Below are 23,895 nucleotides of genomic sequence, written 5' to 3'. Positions count from 1 at the left end.
AACGCTAGATGAGCGCTGCAACCCCAGAGTCGGTCACGACTGGACCTAATGGTCAGGGGTCCCTTTGCCTTACTCTTCCCAAATCCAGCCCCATTACAACACAAGACATATTTTTTAGTGGGTCCCTGCTCCAAAACTCTGGCAAGGCTTTTCAGAGACAACATAGGGCAGGAGGAGATGGGAAAGATTCTTTGTGCAGTCCTAGATCCAAACCAGAATACATAGTCTCCTGATTTATTGCCACTTAGTAATTTGCAAAAAGCCCCTGGAACTTTCTCTCTGAAAGGCTTGTGTTACAGACAAGTTTTTTCTGCATATTCAGGCTTCAGAGGAAGGGACGGTCATGGGCCTGAGAGTACTTTCCTGGGGTATCGCTTGAGGAAAACCATTGACAGAAGCTCCTATCATGACCCCTAACGTTTTTAAAATCTTATGTTAAGAACCTCCTTAAAATGAGACCATAGCCTGCTACCTTCACAATTGTTTTTTATTTCAAATTAAGAATAGAAAATTTGCATCTTTTCAAGATGGAGGTCTATGAATAGGCATAACAGTTAAGAGGTTTTACCAGTAAATCAGCCCAAACCTATAAGACACAGTTGCAGGTGTCAAGGCACAAACAGCCATTCTGCGTTATGTATGTTTCTTTGTAATGGCTTTGGCTACATAAAAAATAATATTCGTATGTGCTTGCAGTGAATGTGATGGCTCTTAGACTGGACTAAACATGGTAATGGCAGAATAAGTTTTGTTTTCGAGAGGTCTCAACTGATACCGCACTGAACAAAAAGTATACTGTGCATAAACCATGTATGCAGAACAAGGCAGGGCTAAGTGTTCACATATTTATCTGAGAGGGGAAAAACAGATTGGCCCACAACTGCTAAGTTGCTGCTGATTCCTCCATGACTGGGTATGTGGAGCTGTGCAATAACTACTGCTGTACCTGAGAAAAAGTGTTCATTGTAGAATTGAAGTAGCCACATGGTAAGTTTTGCACCAGCAGCTGGCGGGAGTTATGTGGACTGGTATCCCATCAACAGGGAACAGAATGGAAGACACACGGCTTGGTGATTAATACCACTCCACCATGTGCTTGCCAGAACTGGTGGCTGTAGTCTTAAGTAAGTAAATGCATTGGACCTTCAGCCAGCCTGGTTCATGCCTACCTCTTTATGCCGAGACTGCAAAAAAAATGCAATGGTTGTAATATGAGCTAGAAGTGGCCAATTCCTTGGCTGAACTTCCGCCACCGGTAAGGTTCTTCTGAGTACTCCTTTTCAAGCGGGCAAGGGCAAGGGTCCAGGCGGACAGTGGTAGGCTCCAGGGACGTGTTCAATCGTGCTGCCTTAAGCTCTTTGTTTACCTGCCAGAGATATGCAGCACCATTTTACATGAAACGTCAGTGTAGCTCTGACTGCCTTCTGCAGCTTTGCAAAAAGTGCAAGAGACCACAACAGTTAAATCATAGTGTTGGAATGGACCTTGGAGGTCACCCAGCAGCTGCTCTTCAGGATCCAGCTTCTGTACCACCACTTCAGTATAGCTGTCCAGCCTCTGTTTAAATATCTACTTCCAGTTCTCACCACTTTAGCTGAATTCTGCTTCCTTGCCATTTCCTTCCCTTAGTTCTAACCCTCTGGAGCAATAGGGAATGAGTCTGCACCAGCTTCCACCTGACAGCTTTCTGATATTTGAGGACCACTGTTTTATTTCCTCTGAAACTTCTCTTTTTCCAGGCTAAATGGAGGAGTTTCTCCACTATTGCCACTTGCCTGTCCACCAGACCAAGCAGCAAAGCCTGGCAGGATTATATTAATAGGCAGGTGCCTCAGTTGTACTTTGCTGCCTGCCCAGGCATTTTATTTATTAAATTTCTATATCATGCTTCATCCAAGGGTCATAGCCAGCCCTGGTCTTTTGAAGGCCGTATTCAGCTTGGCAAGTATGTGTCCCGTTCTGGGCACTACAGTTTAAGGATGTTGACAAGCTGGAAGGTTTGCAGAGGAGGGCAACCAAGATGATCAGTGGTCTGGAAACCAAAGCCTTAGGAGGAACAGTTGGAGGAGCTGGGTATGTTTAGCCTGGAAAAGAGGAGACCTGAGAAGGGATATGATAGCCATTCTTAAATATCTAAAGGACTGTCACATGATAGCCATGTTCAAATATATGAAAGGATGTCATATGGAGGAGGGAGAAAGGTTGTTTTCTGCTGCTCCAGAGAAGCGGACACGGAGCAATGGATTCAAACTACAAGAAAGAAGATTCCACCTCAACATTAGGAAGAACTTCCTGACAGTAAGAGCTGTTTGGCAGTGGAATTTGCTTCCAAGGAGTGTGGTGGAGTCTCCTTCTTTGGAGGTCTTTAAGCAGAGGCTTGACAGGCATATGTCCAGAATGCTTTGGTGGTGTTTCCTGCTTGGCAGGGGGTTGGACTGGATGGCCCTTGTGGTCTCTTCCAACTCTAGGATTCTATGATTAGGAAGAACTTCCTGACAGTAAGAGCTGTTCGGCAGTGAGATTTGCTGCCAAGGAGTGTGGTGGAGTCTCCTCCTTTGGAGGTCTTTAAGCAGAGGCTTGACAGGCATATATCAACAACGCTTTGATGGTGTTTCCTGCTTGGCAGGGGGTTGGACTGGATGGCCCTTGTGGTCTCTTCCAACTCTACGATTCTATGATTCTATGACATGGAGGATGGAGCAGGATTGTTTTCTCCAGCTGCAGAGGGCAGGACCCAAACCAATGGATTCAAGTTACAAAAAAGGATATTCCAACTAAATATGAAGAACTTTCTGAAAGTAAGAGTTAATTCAACAGTGGAGCAGACTCCCACAGCTTTGCCCAAATCTAGACGGCCAACCAAGTCAGAGTAGAAATCTACATTTTTGTAATGTAAACTAAATGAATTATCTCAGCTGCACCAGAAAAGGTGCTTCCCACTGCCCCAGTAGGTAATGATTGCTGAGACACAAGAACACAGGGAGCAAAGCTGCCTTACACTAAGTCAAACCACTGCTATACCTCACTCAATATTGCTTATGCTGACTGGCTGTGACTCTCCAAGGGTCTCAGACAGAGCTGTTTCCCAGCCCTAACTGGAGATGCTGGTGGTTGAACCTGCATTGCTGCTGAGCTACAGCCCTCACCATGTTAGACTTCTTCCGGCAGATTGCTATCTTCTCACTCATCCTCTTCTCTTCAGCAGCTATTTCCTGGTTCCTCTTTTCCTCCTCTGGTGCTTCTAGCTCATCATTTTGAATGTAGACATCTTTGGGAGGACTACTTCCTTCTGACTCTGAACTGTGGGAGGGTGGAAAAGGGCAGGTAGCAAAACATAAGCTTTGTGGAGGGCGACGTACCAAAGGCAATAGCAAGGAAATGCAAAAATATTAGCACTGGAGGTTTCGGGCTCACAGCTACCCCGCATGCTACCCCATGCAGGCTGCACTTTGCAACCATCAGCACTTACAAGCTTTGAGAACTAAAGGTTGTCTACCAGTTGTTTAAAACTTCAGATCCTCAAGGATATAATCCAGGCATCCCCAAACTGCGGCCCTCCAGATGTTTTGGCCTACAACTCCCATGATCCCTAGATAGCAGGACCAATGGTCAGGGAAGATGGGAATTGTAGTCCAAAACATCTGGAGGGTCGAAGTTTGGGGATGCCTGATATAATCTTTCTTGAACATCCATTGCTTTTCTGTCCTGTGCTTCTGATTACGCACCCATTCGTGCATCTTTTTTTTTTAATATTTTTTTATTAATCGTTTTGTCAACAAACATACAAAAATACAAAAAACATCAAAATACAAAAATACAAAAATCAAACAACATACAACAAAAAACAATATCCTTTCTCATCCATTTTGGTAATCATTGTCTTCAGGCTTCCCCAATTCCCTACTATCTGATTTTCATTTTTATAACTTCTTTAGCAGATTCTAAATCATCTTTCTTACCCATCATCTAATCTCTTTAAAACTTCACAATTAATTCATCTTCATATCATCTATCCTTATTTCAAACTTTTAATCTTCTATTATTTCCCTAATGCCTTGACCTCTTTATTTTCCTGGATATTCAAACTCTAATTATCGAATACATTCCCTATATACATTTTAAATTTCTTCCAGTCTTTTAAAACTTTGTCATTTGTCTGGTCCCGGAGTCTTCCTGTCAATTCTGCCAGTTCCATATAGTCCATCATTTTCATTTGCCATTCCTGCTTCGAAGGCAATTCTTCTTTTTTCCAATATTTTGCTATTAAAATCCTAGCAGCTGTGGTGGCATACATAAACAAATTAGCATCGTCCTTGGGAATCTCTTCCCCTCCCATTCGTGCATCTTTGTCACCATTATGCCATTCCCCTCTCCTGGTGAGAGGTGCATAAACTAGACTAGAGGCCTTCTGGAAATCATAATCATAATATCATTTTTACTATGCTTCCAAGTGTTTTACTCACTACATAAGCATATAGGTGCAGTCTTTAAAAAACCACCCTCTAGGGCAGGTGTAGCCAGTGAAGCCCTATGAATGGTGTTGGACTCCCATCATCTCTGACACCTGACCCATACTGGCAAGAGTTAAGGGGAGCTGCAGTCCAACAACATTTGGCTGGGTAGAGCTGCTGTATCCCTATAAAAGTATCTGCAGAAGTGTGCATGCACACAAAAGCTCATACCAATGGCAAACTTAGTTGTTCTCTAAGGTGCTACTGGAAGGAATTATTCCTCCCCCCCCCCTATAAAAGCACATACGGTGGTTGCCCCGAGGTGGATGAATTTTGGAATAAAGTGTTGCGGGGATATCTTTGATAACTGAACAAACCATTGCTCCATCTTTCCACCTGGCACCTTTGAGCCTGGTCAGTGGGTCCCAAAAATTTTGGGGCCACTGCCTCCTTCGTTCCATAAACTTCTCTAGTGGCCCCTATCCCATAAATAACAGCCAGAAGATTAGAACAAAATAAAATTCAAAACAGTAACAATTAATTGCACATTTATTTGAATAAATGCACGTTTACTTGAATAAATCCAATTAAAACTATATAGTTTAATTAATTCAACATAATTTATTGACTTGATTCAGTGATGCCAGCTTTTCAAGGTCTGATAGTCATTTACACCTCCAGCGCTCCTTGCCACCCCCTTACCTTTTAGTGCGCACCCTCCTAAGTAATCCCCACCCACCCAAGGGGAGGTACCTCCCACTTTCGGAACCACTGCTGTAGATGGAAACAGAATGGGCTAGAAAAATAAAAATCTCTTTCATCTCTTAGCAGCAGCCATAGGCTCCATTGCCAAATCCTGGAAGATAACAATTTCAATTGCTGGCACACTAGGGCTTGAAAAGATTTCTCATAAACCAAAAGAAACTAAAGGGCAGATTTTCTTCTTTTTACTATTGCACAAATACTGTGTGGCACTCAGGTGTGCAATGTCACCAATATATGTAAACAACTGGCTTGTCTAAGACTTTTTAGAACCCTTATTCCCAATAATGGATCTCACTGGTGGAGACTACTTTCATTTTTACACATCTTCGTCATTTGTAAAGGGAATTTTTACACATCTTCGTTATTTGTATCTTTGTATGAGTCAAAGCTTTATAATCCCTCTGGAGCTGCGCTGCATCTTTGTACATTTGTCCTTCCAGGCCGTGATGCTCCACGGTTTGCATTTTTTATTATTTGTTTTATTTATTTCTGTTGTTGTTTTCATTTCTTAACAAAATCAATAAAATGTTTGGGTTTTTTAATGGCACAAGGTTGGCTACCCCCACTGTAAAGTAAGTCAGTTTCATGCCCCTCCCCACCCCATATTGGCAGATGGGGGTGACTAAGGACAAGGTGATCATACTGCAATCAGGAAAGAAACCTTTTTCTAGCAACAATGGCTCCTTTTGAGGCGGTCACTTGCACAGTGAAAATCACCCAGAGACACCAGTGGAGGAGCCTGGTTTTATGGTACCATGTTTGTGCTCACTGCAGTACCTTCTGTGGTTGGCTGAGGCCTCGAATATTGGGCAAGCTTTTAGCCTCTGGTCCAGAAGAGCTTTAGCAAGCTCTCCAATTTTACTGTCAAGGGCAGACTGTATGGACTCTCCTGGAAACAAACTATTGGACAGACTGTGGATCTGAAAAAAATGAAAAAAGGGGAAAAGAAGAGAAGTGATTTCAACAGAATGGGGGGGAGGGAATTATTTTTACTCTTATCCCCGATGGCTATACAGTGCTTACAGCGTTCAAAGCGTTTCACATAGATTCATAGGACTGGGGAGTTGGAAGGGACCCCAGGGATCATCTAGTCCAACCTGCTACAATGCAGGGATCTCAACTAAAGCATCACTGAGAGATGGCCATCCAACCTCTATTGAAAAGCCTTCACTGAAGGAGAGCCTATTCAACTGTCAGACAGCTCTTACCGTAAGAAAATTGTTCCTAATGTTTAGTCGGAATCTCTTTTCTTGTAATTTGAATCCATTGGTTTAGGTCCCACCCTCCATGGCAGGAGAGAACAAGCTTTCTCCCTCTTCCGTGTGACAGCTGTTGAGGTATTTGAAGATGGCTATCCTATCTCATCTAGGTCTCCTCTTGGCCAGGCTAAACGTACCCAAATCCCTCAACTGTTCCTCATGAGGAGGCTGAGTTTCCAGCCCCTTGATCATCCTGGTTGCTCTCCTCTGCGTATTTATTTATTAAATTTATATACTACCCCTCATTTGAATACCTCAGGGCACTTCGCAAGATAAAAATACAGAAGCACAAAATAAATAGTTAAAAACAAAAGAAAACAATTATGTTACTAACCTCATGCTGCAGAATTGGGGGCTGAGGTAAGGCTGAGATTCCTATTCAATCTATTATCGTTGCATGTCGCTACTTTTAAGTCTGGATTCCAATGTATCATTCTTTAACACTACAGTGGTGCCTCGCTAGACGAATTTGATTCGTTCCACGGGTCTTTTCTTATAACGAAAAATTCGTCTAGCAAATCTCATAGGAATGCATTGAATTTTTTTTGAATTTTTTTTTGCCCATAGGAACGCATTAATTGAATTTCAATGCATTCCTATGGGAAACCGTGATTCGCTAGACGAATTTTTCGTAAAATGAATTTGTCTACCGAGGCAACCTCCGCTCGAAAAATCCTTTCGTTAAGCGGAAATTTCGTTAAGCAGGGCATTCGTTAAGCGAGGAGGCACTGTCTAGTTTGTGGGGTGAGTGGGTTGGGAACATAATTTTTGTTTCCTTGTTTTTGCTATTCTTGAAAACCAATTGAAAAAAATAAAAGTCCAAGGGACATGCTTATCTAAGGCTTATCTAAATATGTGTGTGGTTGACAAGACCTGAACTGGCAATATCTTGGATGACAGCTCCTTCCCTGGTCTCACCTCATGGTTTACAGCCGAGGGGGGGGGAGGGACTAAGACCTAGGGACTGAATGCGGCCCTCTAAGCCTCCATCTGGCCCTTGGGACTCTCCCCTGCCACAGCTATCACCAGCCTGCTTCATCCAACCCCTGGCGTGCTTTTGCCTGCCTGAGTTGAGTCCTTGGACAGTGAAAATACCTCTTGCGTGCATCCAGGTTTGGGGCAAGCACCGTATTTTCCCCTGTATAAGACTATATTTTTCCTTAATTTGTGAAGTTTAAAATTTGGGGTTGCATTGGGGAGGGGGGGACTGGCAATTGGTTCCAGGCTCAAACAGGAGATGGTTAGTGGCAATTGGGCGGGTTATTGGCAGCTGTGAGCAAGCCTACTGTGATTGGCTGCTGCTGCGTCAATTGTGTGGTGTATTGGTGGCTGGCGGCGAGCGGTCAGACGATTAGTGGCTTCAGCATCGCTTGCGATTTGCAGCGCTGGTCAGGCGGGTGAACGGTTTTTGATACCCCTCCCCAAAAAAAGCTTAACAACTCTGGGCAATCTCCCCCCATCTTCTTAAATCGAATCCCCAAAAACAGGCGGTGTCTTATACATGGGGGTGTGTTATGCACAGAAAAAATGGTACTTTTTAGTGACAGAAGCTTTAAAAGATACCCATGTGAGTTCCAAAGCTTCCCTCTTCTCCTAGCATAGAAAAGGGCCACACATTTGCACACCCAAGGAAATGTGGCGCTCAGGTAGAGGAAAGACTTCCTTCTCTATAGGCATATGGATGCAGCAATCATTCTGAAATGATAGAAGACTGCTCAGGAACCTCTGGTACATTTTACGGAGATCCATGTTTAAAAACAAAAAAGCAACAGCAATCAATTTTCCTTGCTTTACACCTTCCTGCTCATCTGCCCTTCTGTTTCCCCCTTCCTCCAATTTCCAGAGGCCTGTCCGAGGGCAATGTAAGGTTGCCCCTGATTAGAGGGCTGGGTGAGGCCGGGAGGCTTTGCATTAAGGCGTAATGAAGACGGCACTGTTATGCAGCTGGTACCTCCTCCCTTGTGGGGTCTAGCAGGAAGGCTGTAATGAAGTCCTCCTTGGCTCCTAATGTCTCCTGCAGAAACAGGCGGGCCTTGGCTCGGTGTATGTAATACTTCAGCTCACGTGGGTTATTCTCAATAGCCTGGGAGAAATACGCTTCGGCCTGTGAGTATCGACTGAAAGCAGGGAGAAAACACCTGTTGGTATATTGGCTTACTTTATTATTATTATTAAAGGCCTGGTTATATAGGAACATTTTTGCCTGGTGCCTAAATATATGCAATGAAGACGTCAGGCAAGCTTCCCTGGGGAGAGCATTCCACGAATGGGAAGCCACTGCAGAAAAGGTGTGTTCTTGTGTTGCCACCCTCTGGACCTCTTGTTGAGGGGGGCACACAAAGAAGGGCCTCCGTTCTCAGCATCCAGGTCGGTTCATATGGGGAGAGTTGGTCCTTGAGGTATTGTGGTCCTGAGCTGTCTAAGGCTTTATAGGTCAAAACCAGCACCTAAGAGGGCTGCTGTAAGAACGACTGAGATGCAACATCCTTTGGCCATTAAGGACTGCCTCCTCCAGACATCATTGAGACTCCAGCTTCCACCATCCCTACCCATTGGCCATGCTGGCTGGGACTGAAGGGAGTTGGGAGACTAGCAACACCTGGGGGACCACAGCTCTGCTACCATATTATTGTGGTGGTTGCTCGTTTATTTTCTCTGTTTATGCTCCCAGTGCGTAGCATGAAGGCATCCCAAATAAGGGGTGTATAAAATGTCAAACCACACATAAGCAAAGGCCCCTCTCCCCGCCCCCCCCAGGAGCTTTCTGGTGAATGTGCCATTTGCAGGGGCACTGCAAAGTTACTTAAAGGATTCAGGGCACAGGCCCATGATAGAGATTTGCATAGCATTTGCATGTGCTAATTTATATTAGATGTTGTCTAAGCAACTGAGCGCAGTGCTTTTCAGGGGAGAGGATCCTGAGTTGCCCCACCCCCACCCCCATTCTGCCAACCTCAACATACCTCTCCCTGAACTCCTGCAGTCCCATCTCATTGTACAACCAAGCTGCTCGTTTCTGGAGGCTGGGGTCGAGAGGCTGTAACTCCAGGGCTTGCTGATAATCCGCCATTGCAAAATTCAGCTCACCCAGTTTAAGGAAGCAGTCTGAAGGAGAACAGCCAAGAATTCACTGGCAGAAAGCACGGGTTGTTTACTTCTGTTATTTTACCGTAATTATTGGTTCGTAAGGCGCTTTCAGCGTATGCACACATAACAATGAGCTGTGGCTCAGTGGCAGAGCACCTGCTTTGCATGCAGAGAGCCACGGGTTCAATCCCCCACAGCCTGGACAGCTGCTGCAAGTTGCTGCCTGCCACCTCAAGCAAGGAAAAAGAGGACAGCTCCCTGCCCCAAAGATCTTACAGTCCACAAATTCAATCCAGAGGAGTTGAGTCTCTTGTTCAAATTGGGCTTTATAGGGAAGGGGGGGCCAGAATATTATAGAGATCTATGGGTGGTGTAGAGCTTATTCGGTCAGAAGTAGAGCCTCTAATGAATGCCAGCTGCTGGGCAGCAGAGGGGGCATTTTTCATGCCCTGCTTGTGGGTTTTCTGGAGGCACCCAGCTAGCCACTTTGATGAGATGGACCTTTGGCCGGATGCAGCAGGGCAATTCTCTTTAGATTCTTAGCTACTAAGCATGAGGAGAACACTCAGAGATGTGCCTGCTGTCCATTTATTTTATTTTATTTAAAAACCAATTAAATTCTGTCCCACAGTAATCCAAATTGTGCTCTGCATAATCCCACAAGCTGCATACACATATTGTGCCAATGAAGCTTATCTGCACGATTTATTTTGCGTCTGCTTTCCCTGGAGTTGGGCAAGAAGCTCTTTCAAACGTTGGAAGGCTCGCTCCCCGGCTGCTGGGAATCTCATTTAGCGGAGGGCCCTGCCTGGCATCTGGCCTAACTCACAGAGTTGTTGTATTGAAATGGGGTGGAAGGGTGGGAAAGCACAAGGGCCTCCTTGAGCTCTTTGAAGGAGGGGTGATATAAAAGGAATAATAATTAAAAAAAAACATTTCACACAATTTCAATGAAGTCTTTGCAGCCCTAACTTGCTGCATCAATTCTAGTTACAGGTAGGTAGCCGTGTTGGTCTGAGTCGAAACAAAATAAAAAAATTCCTTCAGTAGCACCTTAAAGACCAACTAAGTTTTTATTTTGGTATGAGCTTTCGTGTGCATGCACACTTCTTCAGATACACTGAAACAGAAACCACCAGACCCTTATGTATAGACAAGACTCTTATGTATATACCAAACCCTACGCCAAAGGATAAATGGACACAAATCTGACATCAGGAACCACAAGACAGAGAAACCAGTAGGAGAACACTTCAATCTCCCAGGACATTCTATACAAGATCTCAAAGCAGCTGTTTTATTACAGAAAAATTTCAGAAACAGACTGGAAAGAGAAGTTGCTGAATTGCAACTCATTAGCAAGCTTAAAACCATGGAGCCACCTGGAATGAACAAAGACATAGGATTCTTATCTCATTATACATGATCAAGCTTTCCTTAGCACCTCAGCCCTTGGTTCCCCCCCCCGCAAGACCAATTGCAGTCATTAACAGTCGTTAACAGTCATCAACAGGTTTACCACTCCTATCAGCCCATCACCCATTCCCATCACCCCCACCCCCCACCCTCTGTATATACATAAGGGTCTGGTGGCTTCTGTTTCAGTGTATCTGATGAAGTGTACATGCACACGAAAGCTCATACCAAAATAAAAACTTAGTTGGTCTTTAAGGTGCTACTGAAGGAATTTTTTTATTTTGCTGCATCAAGTGAGATCTAGCACCCACAAAAACACCACATTTTGGTGCTGCCATCCACATCTACACAGAACTAGAAAATATACAGGTGAAACTCAGAAAATTAGAATATCGTCGAAAAGTGCATTTATTTCAGTAATGCAACTTATTGATTTTTATTTTTATTTTAATTTTTACAAATGCTTTCCTTTTGGAAATTCCACAGTAATAAAACAAATAGTTTCAATAATACAAAAATAAACATCGCTATTACATTTCATTAATTGCATTCCACTTATAATTGACCCGCCTAATGACAAATCGTTACAATGGCAACAAATCAAGGCTTGACGTATCTTGCTTTGCATGTCAGGCATCTATCTCATATATTGGGTTCACCTTTTAAGTTGCGTTACTGAAATAAATGCACTTTTCGACAATATTCTAATTTTACGAGTTTCACCTGTACGAGTTTCACCTCACCTCCTCTGTTGACGTAGAGCCCCTTCTCATTTTTCTCCCCCGTGATGGCTTTGTTGAGGAGGAGCACCGCCTCTTCGTAGAAGCCTTTGTCATAGCAGTGTACCGCAAAGTCGTTATAGGTGAGAAGAACCTGCTTCTGGGCCTCCACGCAAATCTCACTGCCATCCTCCTCTTTACTGAGCTCCACGGCTCTGAGGTAATCGCCAATGGCTGCATCAAAGTCTCTCAGCCTTCTCAATATGTTTCCCCTGCCAAAGGGATCACAATATTATGTGTTTTGGAAGAAGGGGCTGTGGCTCAAAGAAAGAACACCTGCTTTGCATGCAGAAGGTCCCTGGTTAGACCCCCGACATCTCCAAGTAGGAAAGACTTGCTTTCTGAAAGCGTGGAGAGCCTCTGCCAAACAATGCAGACAGTGCTGAGCTTGGTGAATGAAAAGTTGGGCTTTGGTATATAAGGCAAGTAAAACAGGGGCGTACCCAGGATCAAAACTAGGGGGGACAAGGGGGGGCAAAGAAACGGGAGTGGCCACAAAGTGGGAACATGGGCGGGGCTACGGAGCCCAGGTGAAACTGACTCCGGTCTCACCTAGGCACCGCGAAGCTTTTTGCAGTCAGAGGTGCCGGGGCTCCGCTGACAGCACGCAGCCAGGGCGCTCGCTCTGGCCCGCCAGGCTGCCCCCGGTGCACTATGGCCAGGACCCCGGCGGAGTGCACAGCCATGGGCGAGAGCGGCGCTGCCGGTGGGGCTGGTGGGCAGAGGCGGAGCACAGCCCAGCGGAGGGTGAGTTCGGTGTTCCCGCCTGCCACGCTGCACCCTCCAGCTTCCCGTCGCACTCTCTGGTTCCCCGCCGCGCTTGGCCTTGCCAGAGGGCGCAGCGGGGAGCTGGAGGGAGGGTGCGGCGCGGTGGGCGGGAATGCCGAACTCGCGCTCCGCCGGGCTGTGCTCCATCTCTGCCCACCACCCCTGCCGGCAGCGCCGCTCTCGCCCACAGCTGCGCCGGCGCTGGGTACGCCCATGAAGTAAAAGGTGACAGGGCAGAAGGACCAAGGAAGCTGCCTTATTCCAGGCGAATAACTCGGTACCACTTACTCTGACTGGCAGCAGCAATCCAGGGTTTCAGAGGTATTTTCCACTTCTGAAAAATCTACAGGGAGGTTAGGTATCAAGCTTTGTGTGAGCTGTGCCACCATATGGATCACTTGTGAGCCTATATTAAGCCACCAGGAAATGGCTATGGTTTGTCAGCTACACAAATAAAACAAAGACTGTTGAGGCTTTGGGGGGTGGGGTGCGGTATGACACACAACAGGAGTGCACAAAATCATGCATGGTGCTGAGAAAAGGCTTCTTCTTGCACAATGGTGGCTGCCTCTAATAATTTGAAGCCACAAAATGGAAGAGGCTTCTGGCAGGGAAACCCTGAGAGGCCCAGGCCTTCAAAGCGTGCTGAGATTATGGGTACCTGAAGAGGAAGTAGTCTGCCTGCAAGGGGTTGTGGTCAATGGCCTTGTTGATTTTCACCAGGGCTCCCTTCAGGTTTCCCTTCACTGCCTTGCTCACAGCGTGCTCCTTGGACTTCTGAGCCTCTTTCTTCAAGTGCTCCAGCATGAACAGAGCTTCACTGTGCTCGGGGTCCAACTCAAGGGCATCTTGGAGGTTGTGAAAACAGAACGTGACCTATGGAGAAGGCAGTATCCTATCTGGAACCTGGGCTCATCCAATAAATAGGGCTTTCTTCGTCAAACTCCATGTGGGGGCAGGTCATAGAATGGTAGTGTTGGAAGGGACCTCAAAGGTCATGTAGCCCAAAACCCTGCAGTGCAGGAATCTTAACTGACAAGATGCCCTGACAAATGGACATCCAACCTCTGCTTTTAAATCTCCAAAGAAGAAGAGCCCCCCCACCCTCCGAGAGAGTCTGTTTCGCCATAGATTTAAAGCATAGCTAACACACATCATTTCTCCCCAAGAATCCTGGGAACTGTAGTTTCCTCCCCTCACAGGGCAACAATCCCCTGTACCCTCAACAAACCACAGTTCCCAGGATTCCTTGAAGGAAGTCATGTGCTTTAAATGTGTGTGGGATGTGCTTTAAATCCATGGTGTGGATCTACCCTGTAGCTAAGACTACAGAATTTGTAGCCACAGGAGGTGGTGACAGCCACTAACTTAGAAGATTCTAAATAAATTTATAAAACATGACTTAAGACCAATTTATGGAGGACAAGCCTATCAATAGCGACTAGTCACAAAATGGCACCTCCAAGATCATGGAGCCTCTAAATGCCAGCTGTTGGCAGCGGGGTAGGGGACAACTGCAGGAGAATGACTGTTGCATTCGTGTCCCGCTTGGCTGCAGTGGGAAACAGAAACCTGGACAAGGCAGGCCTCTGGCCTGATCCAGCTGGCTCTTCTTATGTTCTTCACTGTTACTTACAGAGCCATGGAGAAGCGAGCAGAAATGGCACAGAGACTTAAAAAGACTTAAAAAGTGGTCTGCCAAGACCCTGGGGCTGGGGGTGGGAGATCCCTGGTCTAAGCTCTCAGTTTGGGAATCCCTGGTCCAACCAGAACGGGCAGCAGCTCTTCCACCTATTCCTCCACCTGGTCATCACTTGCAAATGAAAACCAACCTGGCCAGCTCTTTACCTTTCCAAAGCACTGATAGAGTCGAGCCCTCAGGACAAAGAGATCTGGATTCTTCCTCTCCTGAGCAACTTCTTCATTGATCATCTGAAGGCAATCATTGTATTTTTTCAGGGCAGCGAGGCAGGCAATGCTAGCGAAACAGAAAGGAAGAGCAAAGCCATGAATCTGAACCTGTGTGCTCACAGGGTTCTGCAAATGTCACCTGGCCTGCTGAGGAAGAATGGAAGGAGGAGGCAGGTGAGGGGACACAGACCTCGTTAGAGGAGGCATAGACCACGTTAGAGGAAGAACCACATCTATAAATGGGAGCTTTCCTTCTAAAGCAGGCATCCCTAGACTTCGGCCCTCCAGATGTTTTGGACTACAATTCCCATCTTCCCCAACCACTGGTCCTGTTAGCTAGGGATCATGGGAGCTGTAGGCCAAAACATCTGGAGGGCCGCAGTTTGGGGGTGAGGGGGGAGAGAGATCCAGATCAGAACTGCAATGTTTGGAGGTAATGTTTTTTTTTAAAATCCCCTCCACTACCCCTTACAGGAGCCCCATCCAGATCACTGTGCCCATCTCAGTTGTTTACTTTTTCTTTTTTTTAAAGCACAATTGCCTCTTGGTTAGATTACTGCAACACTTGCTTTATAAAGGCCTGGAAACGATGCCTTATGAGGAACGGCTTAGGGAGCTGGGTATGTTTAGCCTGGAGAAGAGAAGGTCAAGGGTTGATATGATAGCCATGTTCAAATATATTAAAAGATGCCGTATAGAGGAGGGAGAAAGGTTGTTTTCTGCTGCTCCAGAGAAGCGGACACGGAGCAATGGATTCAAACTACAAGAAAGAAGATTGCACCTCAACATTAGGAAGAACTTCCTGACAGTAAGAGCTGTTTGGCAGTGGAATTTGCTTCCAAGGAGTGTGGTGGAGTCTCCTTCTTTGGAGGTCTTTAAGCGGAAGCTTGACAACCATCTGTCAAGAATGCTTTGATGGTGTTTCCTGCTTGGTAGGGGGTTGGATTGGATGGCCGTTGTGGTCTCTTCCAACTCTAAGATTCTATGATTCTATGTGGGGATGCCCCTGGAGATGGTTCAGAAACTTCAGCCGGTACAGAATTCAGTGGCCAGGTTACTCCCCAGCACAAGATGTTTTAAGCATATAATGCCAATCCTTTTTAAACTGTGGAGGGAGAGTATTGTTTTGTTTGTTATTATGCTATTTTTTGTTTTGTTTGTTTTTGTACTGTAAACAGCCCTGTGCTCTTGGACGAAGGGCAGTATAGAAATTTAATAAATAATTAATAATTGCATGAATAGTGCAGTGTCTAGATTTGGCCCTGAAAAGTAGGCCTCCATTACTATGGTAACAAAAAAAATGCTCCCTTGCCCCTGGCGTGGCAACAGGCCCTCTTGAGGTGATAAAGATGTGGCTCTCAAGAGGGATCTGCACTCTGCACTCTTAATTTACTGTTTTCTCTCTGGAGCATAGCTGCCAAGTTATCCCTTTTTAAAAGGGATTTTCCCTTATGCTGAATAGGCTTCCTCACGAGAAAAGGGAAAACTTGGCAGCTATGCTCTGGAAGAAAGAGACTTTGAAAGTGGGATTAGTTTTTGTTTGCAATAAACCAATGATAGCTAACACAGCACTCTCCTAGGTTGAGGGGAGTCCACAACATCTAGAAGACACCAGGTTGGCTCGCCCTGTAACCATCTGTTAAAATTCCAGACGAATAAACTACTTTTTAAAAAAAGCCTTCATTGCTCAATCAGCCTAAATTTAGCGCACACTCGCCTTTGCCAGTCTGGTGCCCTCCAGGGACTGATGGCACTTATAGTCCAAAACATCAGGAGGGTACCAAGTTGGCGAAGGCTAGTAGTGTACAATGCGCAGTGTTGTGCCAGATAAGACTGAGATCCACCATCGCTCTTGAAACTCTTCTGCTTCCAAATGTGTATATCCTTTTTTTCTGTTACAAACCCAGTGTTACCTCCTCATGCGATAAAGCTTATTCTGAGGCTGAAGTTCTGTGGCACGAGTGAAGGATTCGAGGGCATCCAGGTAGGCGCTCTGCTCATACAGACACTGGCCCTGAAAACCAGAACACATCATAAAATTCTGGAATAAGTAGCCGGCCCAGCCCAAGACATTTAGCTCCCTGAGGTAAGGTGGCATATTGTACAAGGTAGGCCTCTTGCCCCCAAGTGTGGGTACGTCTCACCCCATCCTTGACAGTAACAATACATTAATAATAAATTAAATAACAAAACAACCCTCTGCTTCCTGAGGAGGCTGCCTCCCTCCACCTGATGGTAGGGTAAAAGGAGCAGGAATCGTGCCATAGTCCATTAAGGTCATGTAGTCCAACTTCCTGCAATGCGTGACTCATTTGCCCAACGTGGGAAGCAAACCCACGACTCTGAGATTAAGAATCTCATCTCTGCTTAAACCTATGCCCTCCCTTGGTTCCACCTACTAGGTGCCCAAAGCTGTTAATGAAAACAATAAATAAATACAACCTAACAAATAACACAAGGTGGCGTGGTGTAGTGGTTAGAGCACTGGGCTATGATGGGCAGAATCAGGTTAAAATCCCCACCCGGCCCTGAATCTGGCTGGGTAATCTTGGGCCAGTAGCCATTTATCAACCGAATCTACCTCACAAGGTTGTTTTGAGGAGATATTTGGATTTTCATAAGACTTTTACTATGAAATTAACAGGAACTGTGAGATAGAGTCAGCACAGTCAAAATAAAGTTGCTTCTTCACACAGCACACACTTAAAACCATGAACTTCACTGCCGTAAGATGTGGTGGCAGCCACCAACTTAAAAAGGTAAAGGTCAAGGGACCCCTGACCATTAGGTCCAGTCGCAAACAACTCTGGGGGTGCGGTGCTCATCTCGCTTTACTGGCCGAGGGAGCTGGCTTACAGCTTCCAGGTCATGTGGCCAGCATGACAAAGCCGCTTCTGGCGAACCAGTGCATGGAAATGGCATTTACCTTCCTGCTGGAGCGGTCCCTATTTATCTACTTGCACTTCGTGCTTTCGAACTGCTAGGTGGGCAGGAGCTGGGACCGAGCAACGGGAGCTCACCCCGTTGCAGGGATTCAAACCGCCGACCTTCTGATCAGCAAACCCTAGTTCTCTGGGGTTTAACCCACAGCGCCACCCGCATCCCAACTTAGATGGCTTTTAAAGAGAAATGGGCAGGTTCATGGAGGAGAATAAAGCTTTTCAACGCTACTAATCACAATGGCTATAAGCTACCTCCAGAATCAGAATTCACTGCAGGCTTCTGAATATCAAATACTAGGGAACAAGAGCTGGTGAGGCCTACAAAATGTCCTACTTTTTGACTTCCCAGGCACATCATTTCCATGGAAAACAGGCAGCTGTACTAGACAGGCTTTTTCTCTGATACACAGCAGGGTTCTATTAATGCATTTAAGAGATCCTGAGTATCCACTCTTGCTTTGCAGATTTAAAATAGATTGGTAGAATGTGGAGATATTCTCTCTCTCTCTCTACGTACAGGTGAAACTCGGAAAATTAGAATATCGTCAAAAAGTGCATTTATTTCAGTAATGCAACTTAAAAGGTGAAACCAATATATGAGTTGGGGCATGACATGCAAAGCAAGATATGTCAAGCCTTTATTTGTTGTAATTGTAATTATTTCTCATTAGGCGGGTCAATTATAAATGGAATGTAATTAATGAAATGTAATAGCGATGTTTATTTTTGTACTATTGTACCTATTTGTTTTATTACTGTGGATTTTCCAAAAGAAAGCATTTGTAAAAATAAAAATAAAAATAATTTTTTATAAAAATAAAAAATAAGAAGTTGCATTACTGAAATAAATGCACTTTTCGACAATATTCTAATTTTCCGAGTTTCACTTGCATAAAGCAGGTCAGGGAAGACTGATGTCAGGCTACCCCTACTGTGTCCTATGCCAACCTAGCAGTTTGAAAGTTTATCAGTGTGAGTAGGTAAATAGGTATCACTGTGGCGGGAAGGTAAACGGTGTTTCCGTGTGCTCTGGCACTCACCACGGTCCTCCGTGCGCCAAAAGCAGTTTAGTCATGTTAGCCACATGACCTGGAAAAGCTGGCTTCCTTGCCAAAAAGTGAAAACATGGACACAAAAATCTACACTTCTGACATGGGTTGCCATACGCCCAGGCACTGTTACAGATGACAGAATCCTAGGTATGTCCAGGAAATTCCAGATGTATGACAACCCTAAATTAGAGTTTACCACAATTACGTGATTCCCTCAGTGGGTGGGGGAAACCAGTACTGTGGTGCTGGTATACATTTGTAGGAGGGGACACAAGAGATGTGGCAGGGAAGCACTGAGCGAGCTGGGGAGGGATGCTGATCTTTATCTGTTTACCTGGAGGTGAAAAACGAAAGCAAAGCGGTGTCCGATATCCTCCTGATGCGATGACACTATATAGGCCTTCTGGAAGTGCAATGCAGCAGACTGGAAGTCGCAGAGCTGGAGAAGAGCTTCTGCCTTCTTCTCATACAGTTCTACCTGCAGAAAAGGACTGTCTGTGGGCGTCAAAAAGCCCCTACCCTTCCATATACAACACACAAACCAAGGGCAGCCACATCCAGATCTGTCCTGCTTTCCCCAACCCCTCCCCAATGCCAGACTGGAAGGAACACAAGGCTCAGTCTCTTACCTGGCAGGTGCTTCTCCCTTCCAGAAAGGGAAGGTTACCTAGGAGCTCTCGTCTTAGAGACTTCTTGGGAGCAACCTCTCTTTTCAGCAACTGGGAGTAGGGCTGCATGCCAATTTTGTCTGGGCAAGGCCAAATTTAGGGCAGTGCAGGTGGTTCCCCTGCAAAGGGTGCCAGCCTGAGTGAGTGCAAAATTGAAAAGATCAATAATTGAGAAGATCTATTTGGGGGTGCCAAATTTTGGCTTTGCACGTGACAAAAGTGCAAAGATTACAAAAGTCCACTCCTGGTCTGGGCAACCTTGGACAGATTCAGCTTTGGGTTTTGCAGCAAGGGTGGAGAGCTTCTGGCCATGTCCACCTAGCCCAGAATTATCTACTGTGGAAGGCTCCCTTGGCACATGAGTGGGTAGCCTTATCAAGGAGAAGGAGGCTACAATGGATGTATATTAGAGGCAGAAGACCTCCACATGCCAGCTGCTGGAACTCACAAGAGTGCTGTTGTGATCATGTTCTGCTCATGGACTTCTAAGAGGAACCCCATTTGACGCTGTGGGGAGGAGGATGCTGGACGAAATGGGCTTCTGGTCTGATCCAGCATGGCTCTCATGTTCAGTAGATGGCCTTGTGAGCCTGAACAATTCTCAACTCTACCTTATTACCTTGTTATGATTCAGGTTAAGGGCTTTGGTATAGCAGATGACAGCGTTTTCCCAATCCCTCCGAGAGAAGTATTGTTCGCCTTTATTGCAACTGTAGATGTAAAAAAGAGTTGTTATTAGCCACAGTTGTTAGCACCAGCAACACAGAAGCAGAAACATACCACTCACTTCTTGACTAGAAGCCATCTTGAAGAGCCTATAAAGAACTATAGTATGCTTCAGCCATAAACCTATTCAGGAATTTCTGCGACTCAATCAATATCAGAAGTGAGGAACATGCAGCCCTCTAGATCAGGGGTTGCCAACCTGGTCCCTCCTGCCCACTAGTGGGCGTTTCAGGATTCTAGGTGGGCAGTAGGGGGTTCTACGGCACAAGCTGAATCCTCCTTCCATCGAGCACTGGTGGGCGGTAAGGAAATTTTACCATCAAGAAAGATGCATTAGTGGGCGGTAAGTATAAAAAGGTTGACTACCCCTGCTCTAGACGTTGCTGGAATATAACTTGCAGCATCATCTCTGGCCAATGTTCATGTTGGCTATGGCTGATGGGATGCAGAGAGTCCCACGACATCTGGGGGACCACATGGTTCCAGCTCCTACTGTAGCCCTCCGGGTATTTATGAACTCCCATCTTCCCAGCCTTCTGGCTGCGCCAGATAAAGCTGACAGGAGTCCAGCATCACCTGGAGGGCACCAGGTTGGGGACAGCTGGATCAGACTGTCCAATTAGCACTGGGAAGGCTGAGTGACCTGGGACTAGTCACCACCTTTCTGCCTAGTCTACTTCACAGGGATTTTGCAAGGCAAAAGCAGAGGAATGGCGAAAGGAAACCATGCAAGCGACCCTGAGCAACCTGGAAGGAAGATGCAATTAATTAAATAAAATCACACACCAATCCACAGTCAACATAAACCATGGTTTCAAAACTGACTGCAAGCAATTGTTTCTGATTCTAGTTTGCCTGCTGACTGCAAACTATCATTTGGTGTTGTGCCCAAACTGAACACTGAGGGACCACATATAAAGGAGGGGCTTCTATCTGCTTGGGTAAAACTTGGGGAGTAATTTAGTTTAAACATGAGAACATCACGTGCCATTACGGAGAATGGCAACAGCACTCACTGCTCATCTATTTTGTTCTGCAGGATCCCTTCAAAAGTCCCCACTTTGTTGGGGTTCGTAACATGTTGCAAGGTCTTAGCAGGCCCGAAAATGCGACTGATCTTTCTCTGCCGGGCTTCCTCAAGCTTCTCTTCAGTGACTGCAGTAGGGAATAACTCCAGGTAGACTGTTGACATCTTCACTTCCTGCAGGAGAAAGAACAACCACAAAAATGAGTGAAGCCCTGCATCCTGGGAGGCAGCCCATGGTCCATCCAGCCCAGTAATGTCTACACTGACTGTCAGCAGCTCTCCAGGGATCTGGATAAGGGTCACTCCCAGCCATTCACGTAGCCAGGGGGGCAATCAAGTAAACAAGCAAAAATACATAACTGACCAATTGCATCACAGATAACTTGGTTCTGCCCCACCCTAACATAAATCCTGCCTATGCCCATGCTCCCAACCTCACCTGCGGATGCCAAAGATTGAATCTGGGACCTTTCCAGGATGGGAAAACCCTTCTTTTCGGTCTCTCATCTACTCCAGTGCCTCCCCAGCTGCCCTCTGCTAGGTTGCTGTTTGCTTCTGCTCCCAGGTGTGTCTCACCTTCTTCACCTCCTGTACCTCTTTCTCATTCTCATCCTCCTCTGACTCCATCATGCCTGGTTCCTGGATCTCCAGTTCCTCCGGTTGCTAAGCAAACACAAAAGCAAACAACCCTTCAGGTGTCCAGAAGAGGGCAACCAAAATGGTCAAAGGCCTGGAAACAATGCCTTATGAGGAACGGCTTAGGGAGCTGGGTATGTTTAGCCTGGAGAAGAGAAGGTGAAGGGGTGATATGACAGCCATGTTGAAATATATAAAAGGATGTCATATAAAGGAGGGAGAAAGGTTGTTTTCTGCTGCTCCAGAGAAGCGGACACGGAGCAATGGATTCAAACTACAAAAAGATTCCACCTCAACATCAGGAAAAACTTCCTGACAGTAAGAGCTGTTCGGCAGTGGAATTTGCTGCCAAGGAGTGTGGTGGAGTCTCCTTCTTTGGAGGTCTTTAAGCAGAGGCTTGACAAGCATATGTCAGGAATGCTTTGATGTTGTTTCCTGCTTGGCAGGGGGTTGCACTGGATGGCCCTTGTGGTCTCTTCCAACTCTAGGATTCTATTATTCTAGGTGCCGTTATTCCTAGAACTGCCACTAGAGCGGGGGCGGGGAGAGCCAGAATAAAATCTGAGCATCCTCATGTCTTTCTAGGTGATTTGAGGTTGTGTGAATATGCTTTGCACATTGCACAAAGACCATTGCGCCCCCTTTCTTTCTTTCTTTCTTTCTTTCTTTCTTTCTTTCTTCTTTCTCTCTGTCTCTCTCTCTCTCACACACACACACCTGTTAGACGAGTCCCTGATCTCCCAAGTCTTAGGTCTTGTCTGACTCGATTTGCAGTATGGGATGGTGGTAATTATAATCATTTACTTGTTTGCTATTTTTGTTGGGGGGGGGGGCTGCCCAGCTTTTTCGTAACAACGAAAGAAAGGTTCTCCACTTGCCTTGTGCTTTCTAGGCATGGGCCCAAGTGATTTTGTGTTGCCCCACAACTTTCCCCTGGAAAACCTGCATTTTACCATTGAATTGGACCAAACAGCAATCCATGGAAGACCCAATTGCTGTAAAATGCAGGTTTTCCTGAGGAAAGGCTGGGACTAAAAACAAAACCAAATCACTTGGACATGGAGTTCTAAAGCATGGGTCTGTGCCTAGAAACACGGCACAAAAGGAAGTCTGACTGAGCCCTCAGTTTTGTCTCTCTAGGATTTTCAGGCAGGGGGTTAGTGTTTGTTTTGTTATGTTTCATGTTTCATGGATTCGTTTAAAAGGTTTGATTTTTAGCTATCACATCTTGCCTCAGCGAGTTCCACAGTGCCTTGGCTGTATGGCGCAGCTCGGTTTTTTCTGGGGGTACTCAAGGGTACACAGTGGCACCCTTTTTCTATCTATCTATCTATCTATCTATCTATCTATCTATAGAAAAGCACTGTTTATCATTAACATTTACATGCCACAAATCCTACATAATTAAAAAAGGTGGTTAGATGTGCCACATAACTTTTTGTTGCTTTTAATTACGTATCTTGGAACCAACAGCGACAAGGTCTCATCTTCCACCAGCACTTCGTGGCTGCAGCTCTGAGTTTTGCACCTGGAAACTGCTTTGCACCTCCAGGTGTTAATGGGCCCGAAAAGGATCACACCCACTCCATACATTGAAAGCACTCTCATTCCATGTTCATGTACGCTACAATGGCGGCTAGGATACTGCTAGCCCAAAAGAGGAAAAGCGAGGAGACACCAACTAAAGAAGAATGGCAAGACAAATTTATGGACCATGCCAAAATGGCCAAATTAACTGAGAGATTAAGAGATAAAGACAATAGAGACTAGTTCAAAAAGGAGTGGGAACCATTTACGATGTATTTACAGAAATACTGTAAAGAAATGAGTTCACTAGCAGGAGTTGACTAAACACTTACAATTACCAAACAGAATAAAGAAAGGATCTAATTTAGAGAATACTGTACAATATTAAGATATAACCAAAAAGCAAGGGAAATGATTATGCAACAAACCAGAAGAGGAAGTTGAGGCATAGCTGCCAAGTTTTCCCATTTCTCACGAGGAAGCCTATTCAGCATAAGGGAATTTCCCTTTAAAAAAAAGGGAGAACTTGACAGCTATGAGTTGAGGGAAGTCGTAGGGGTGGAGGGGGCTATTTGGGCTTGGGTTTATATTTGAGATGGTGCTATTGTGATAAAGATAAAAATGTAAAAAATCAATAAAAACTATTTTTTAAAAGAAAGAAAGAAAGAAAGAAAGAAAGCACTTTTAACAGTCGTAGCTCCCACAAATAATCCTGGGAACCGCGATCTCTTAAGGGCACTGACCTTGCAGACATACAGTTTCCAACAACCTTTTGAAAAACTTCAGTTCCAAAGATTCTGTTAAAGGCGGTGGCATAAAGATCGCTTGTGGGAGTTTTCGCCCACAAGAAAGATGGTGCAGCACTCTTCAAAGCCCACCTA

At 45.5% G+C, this 23,895-nt stretch overlaps 1 protein-coding gene across 4 annotated transcripts; it reads right to left on the bottom strand.

The window, feature by feature from the left end:
• Positions 1 to 8: 8 nt before the first annotated feature.
• On the bottom strand, positions 9 to 23,895 carry TTC16 (tetratricopeptide repeat domain 16). Of its 4 annotated transcripts, none has more exons than XM_035102301.2 (14): positions 23,758 to 23,895; positions 21,428 to 21,514; positions 20,841 to 21,025; positions 19,718 to 19,808; positions 18,765 to 18,908; positions 16,350 to 16,450; positions 14,374 to 14,503; positions 13,187 to 13,401; positions 11,722 to 11,912; positions 9,439 to 9,580; positions 8,427 to 8,592; positions 5,994 to 6,136; positions 3,147 to 3,300; positions 9 to 1,366 (listed from the first exon to the last, which is right to left on the bottom strand). In XM_035102301.2, the coding sequence occupies exons 2-14, from the start codon at positions 21,479 to 21,481 to the stop codon at positions 1,217 to 1,219; spliced, it is 1,866 nt and encodes a 621-aa protein (XP_034958192.2). In that variant the 5' UTR covers positions 21,482 to 21,514; positions 23,758 to 23,895; the 3' UTR covers positions 9 to 1,216. The 4 variants fall into 4 exon arrangements, with proteins under 4 accessions (XP_034958192.2, XP_060126489.1, XP_034958191.2 ...); XM_035102300.2 differs by having other exon boundaries at positions 10 to 1,366; positions 11,722 to 11,969; XM_060270506.1 differs by lacking the exon at positions 21,428 to 21,514 and having other exon boundaries at positions 11,722 to 11,969.

Source organism: Zootoca vivipara, chromosome Z (assembly GCF_963506605.1).
Source record: "Zootoca vivipara chromosome Z, rZooViv1.1, whole genome shotgun sequence".
Lineage (NCBI taxonomy): Eukaryota > Metazoa > Chordata > Lepidosauria > Squamata > Lacertidae > Zootoca > Zootoca vivipara.
Note: the sequence above shows the minus strand (reverse complement) of the source record. Positions and strands in the feature narration are given on the sequence as shown.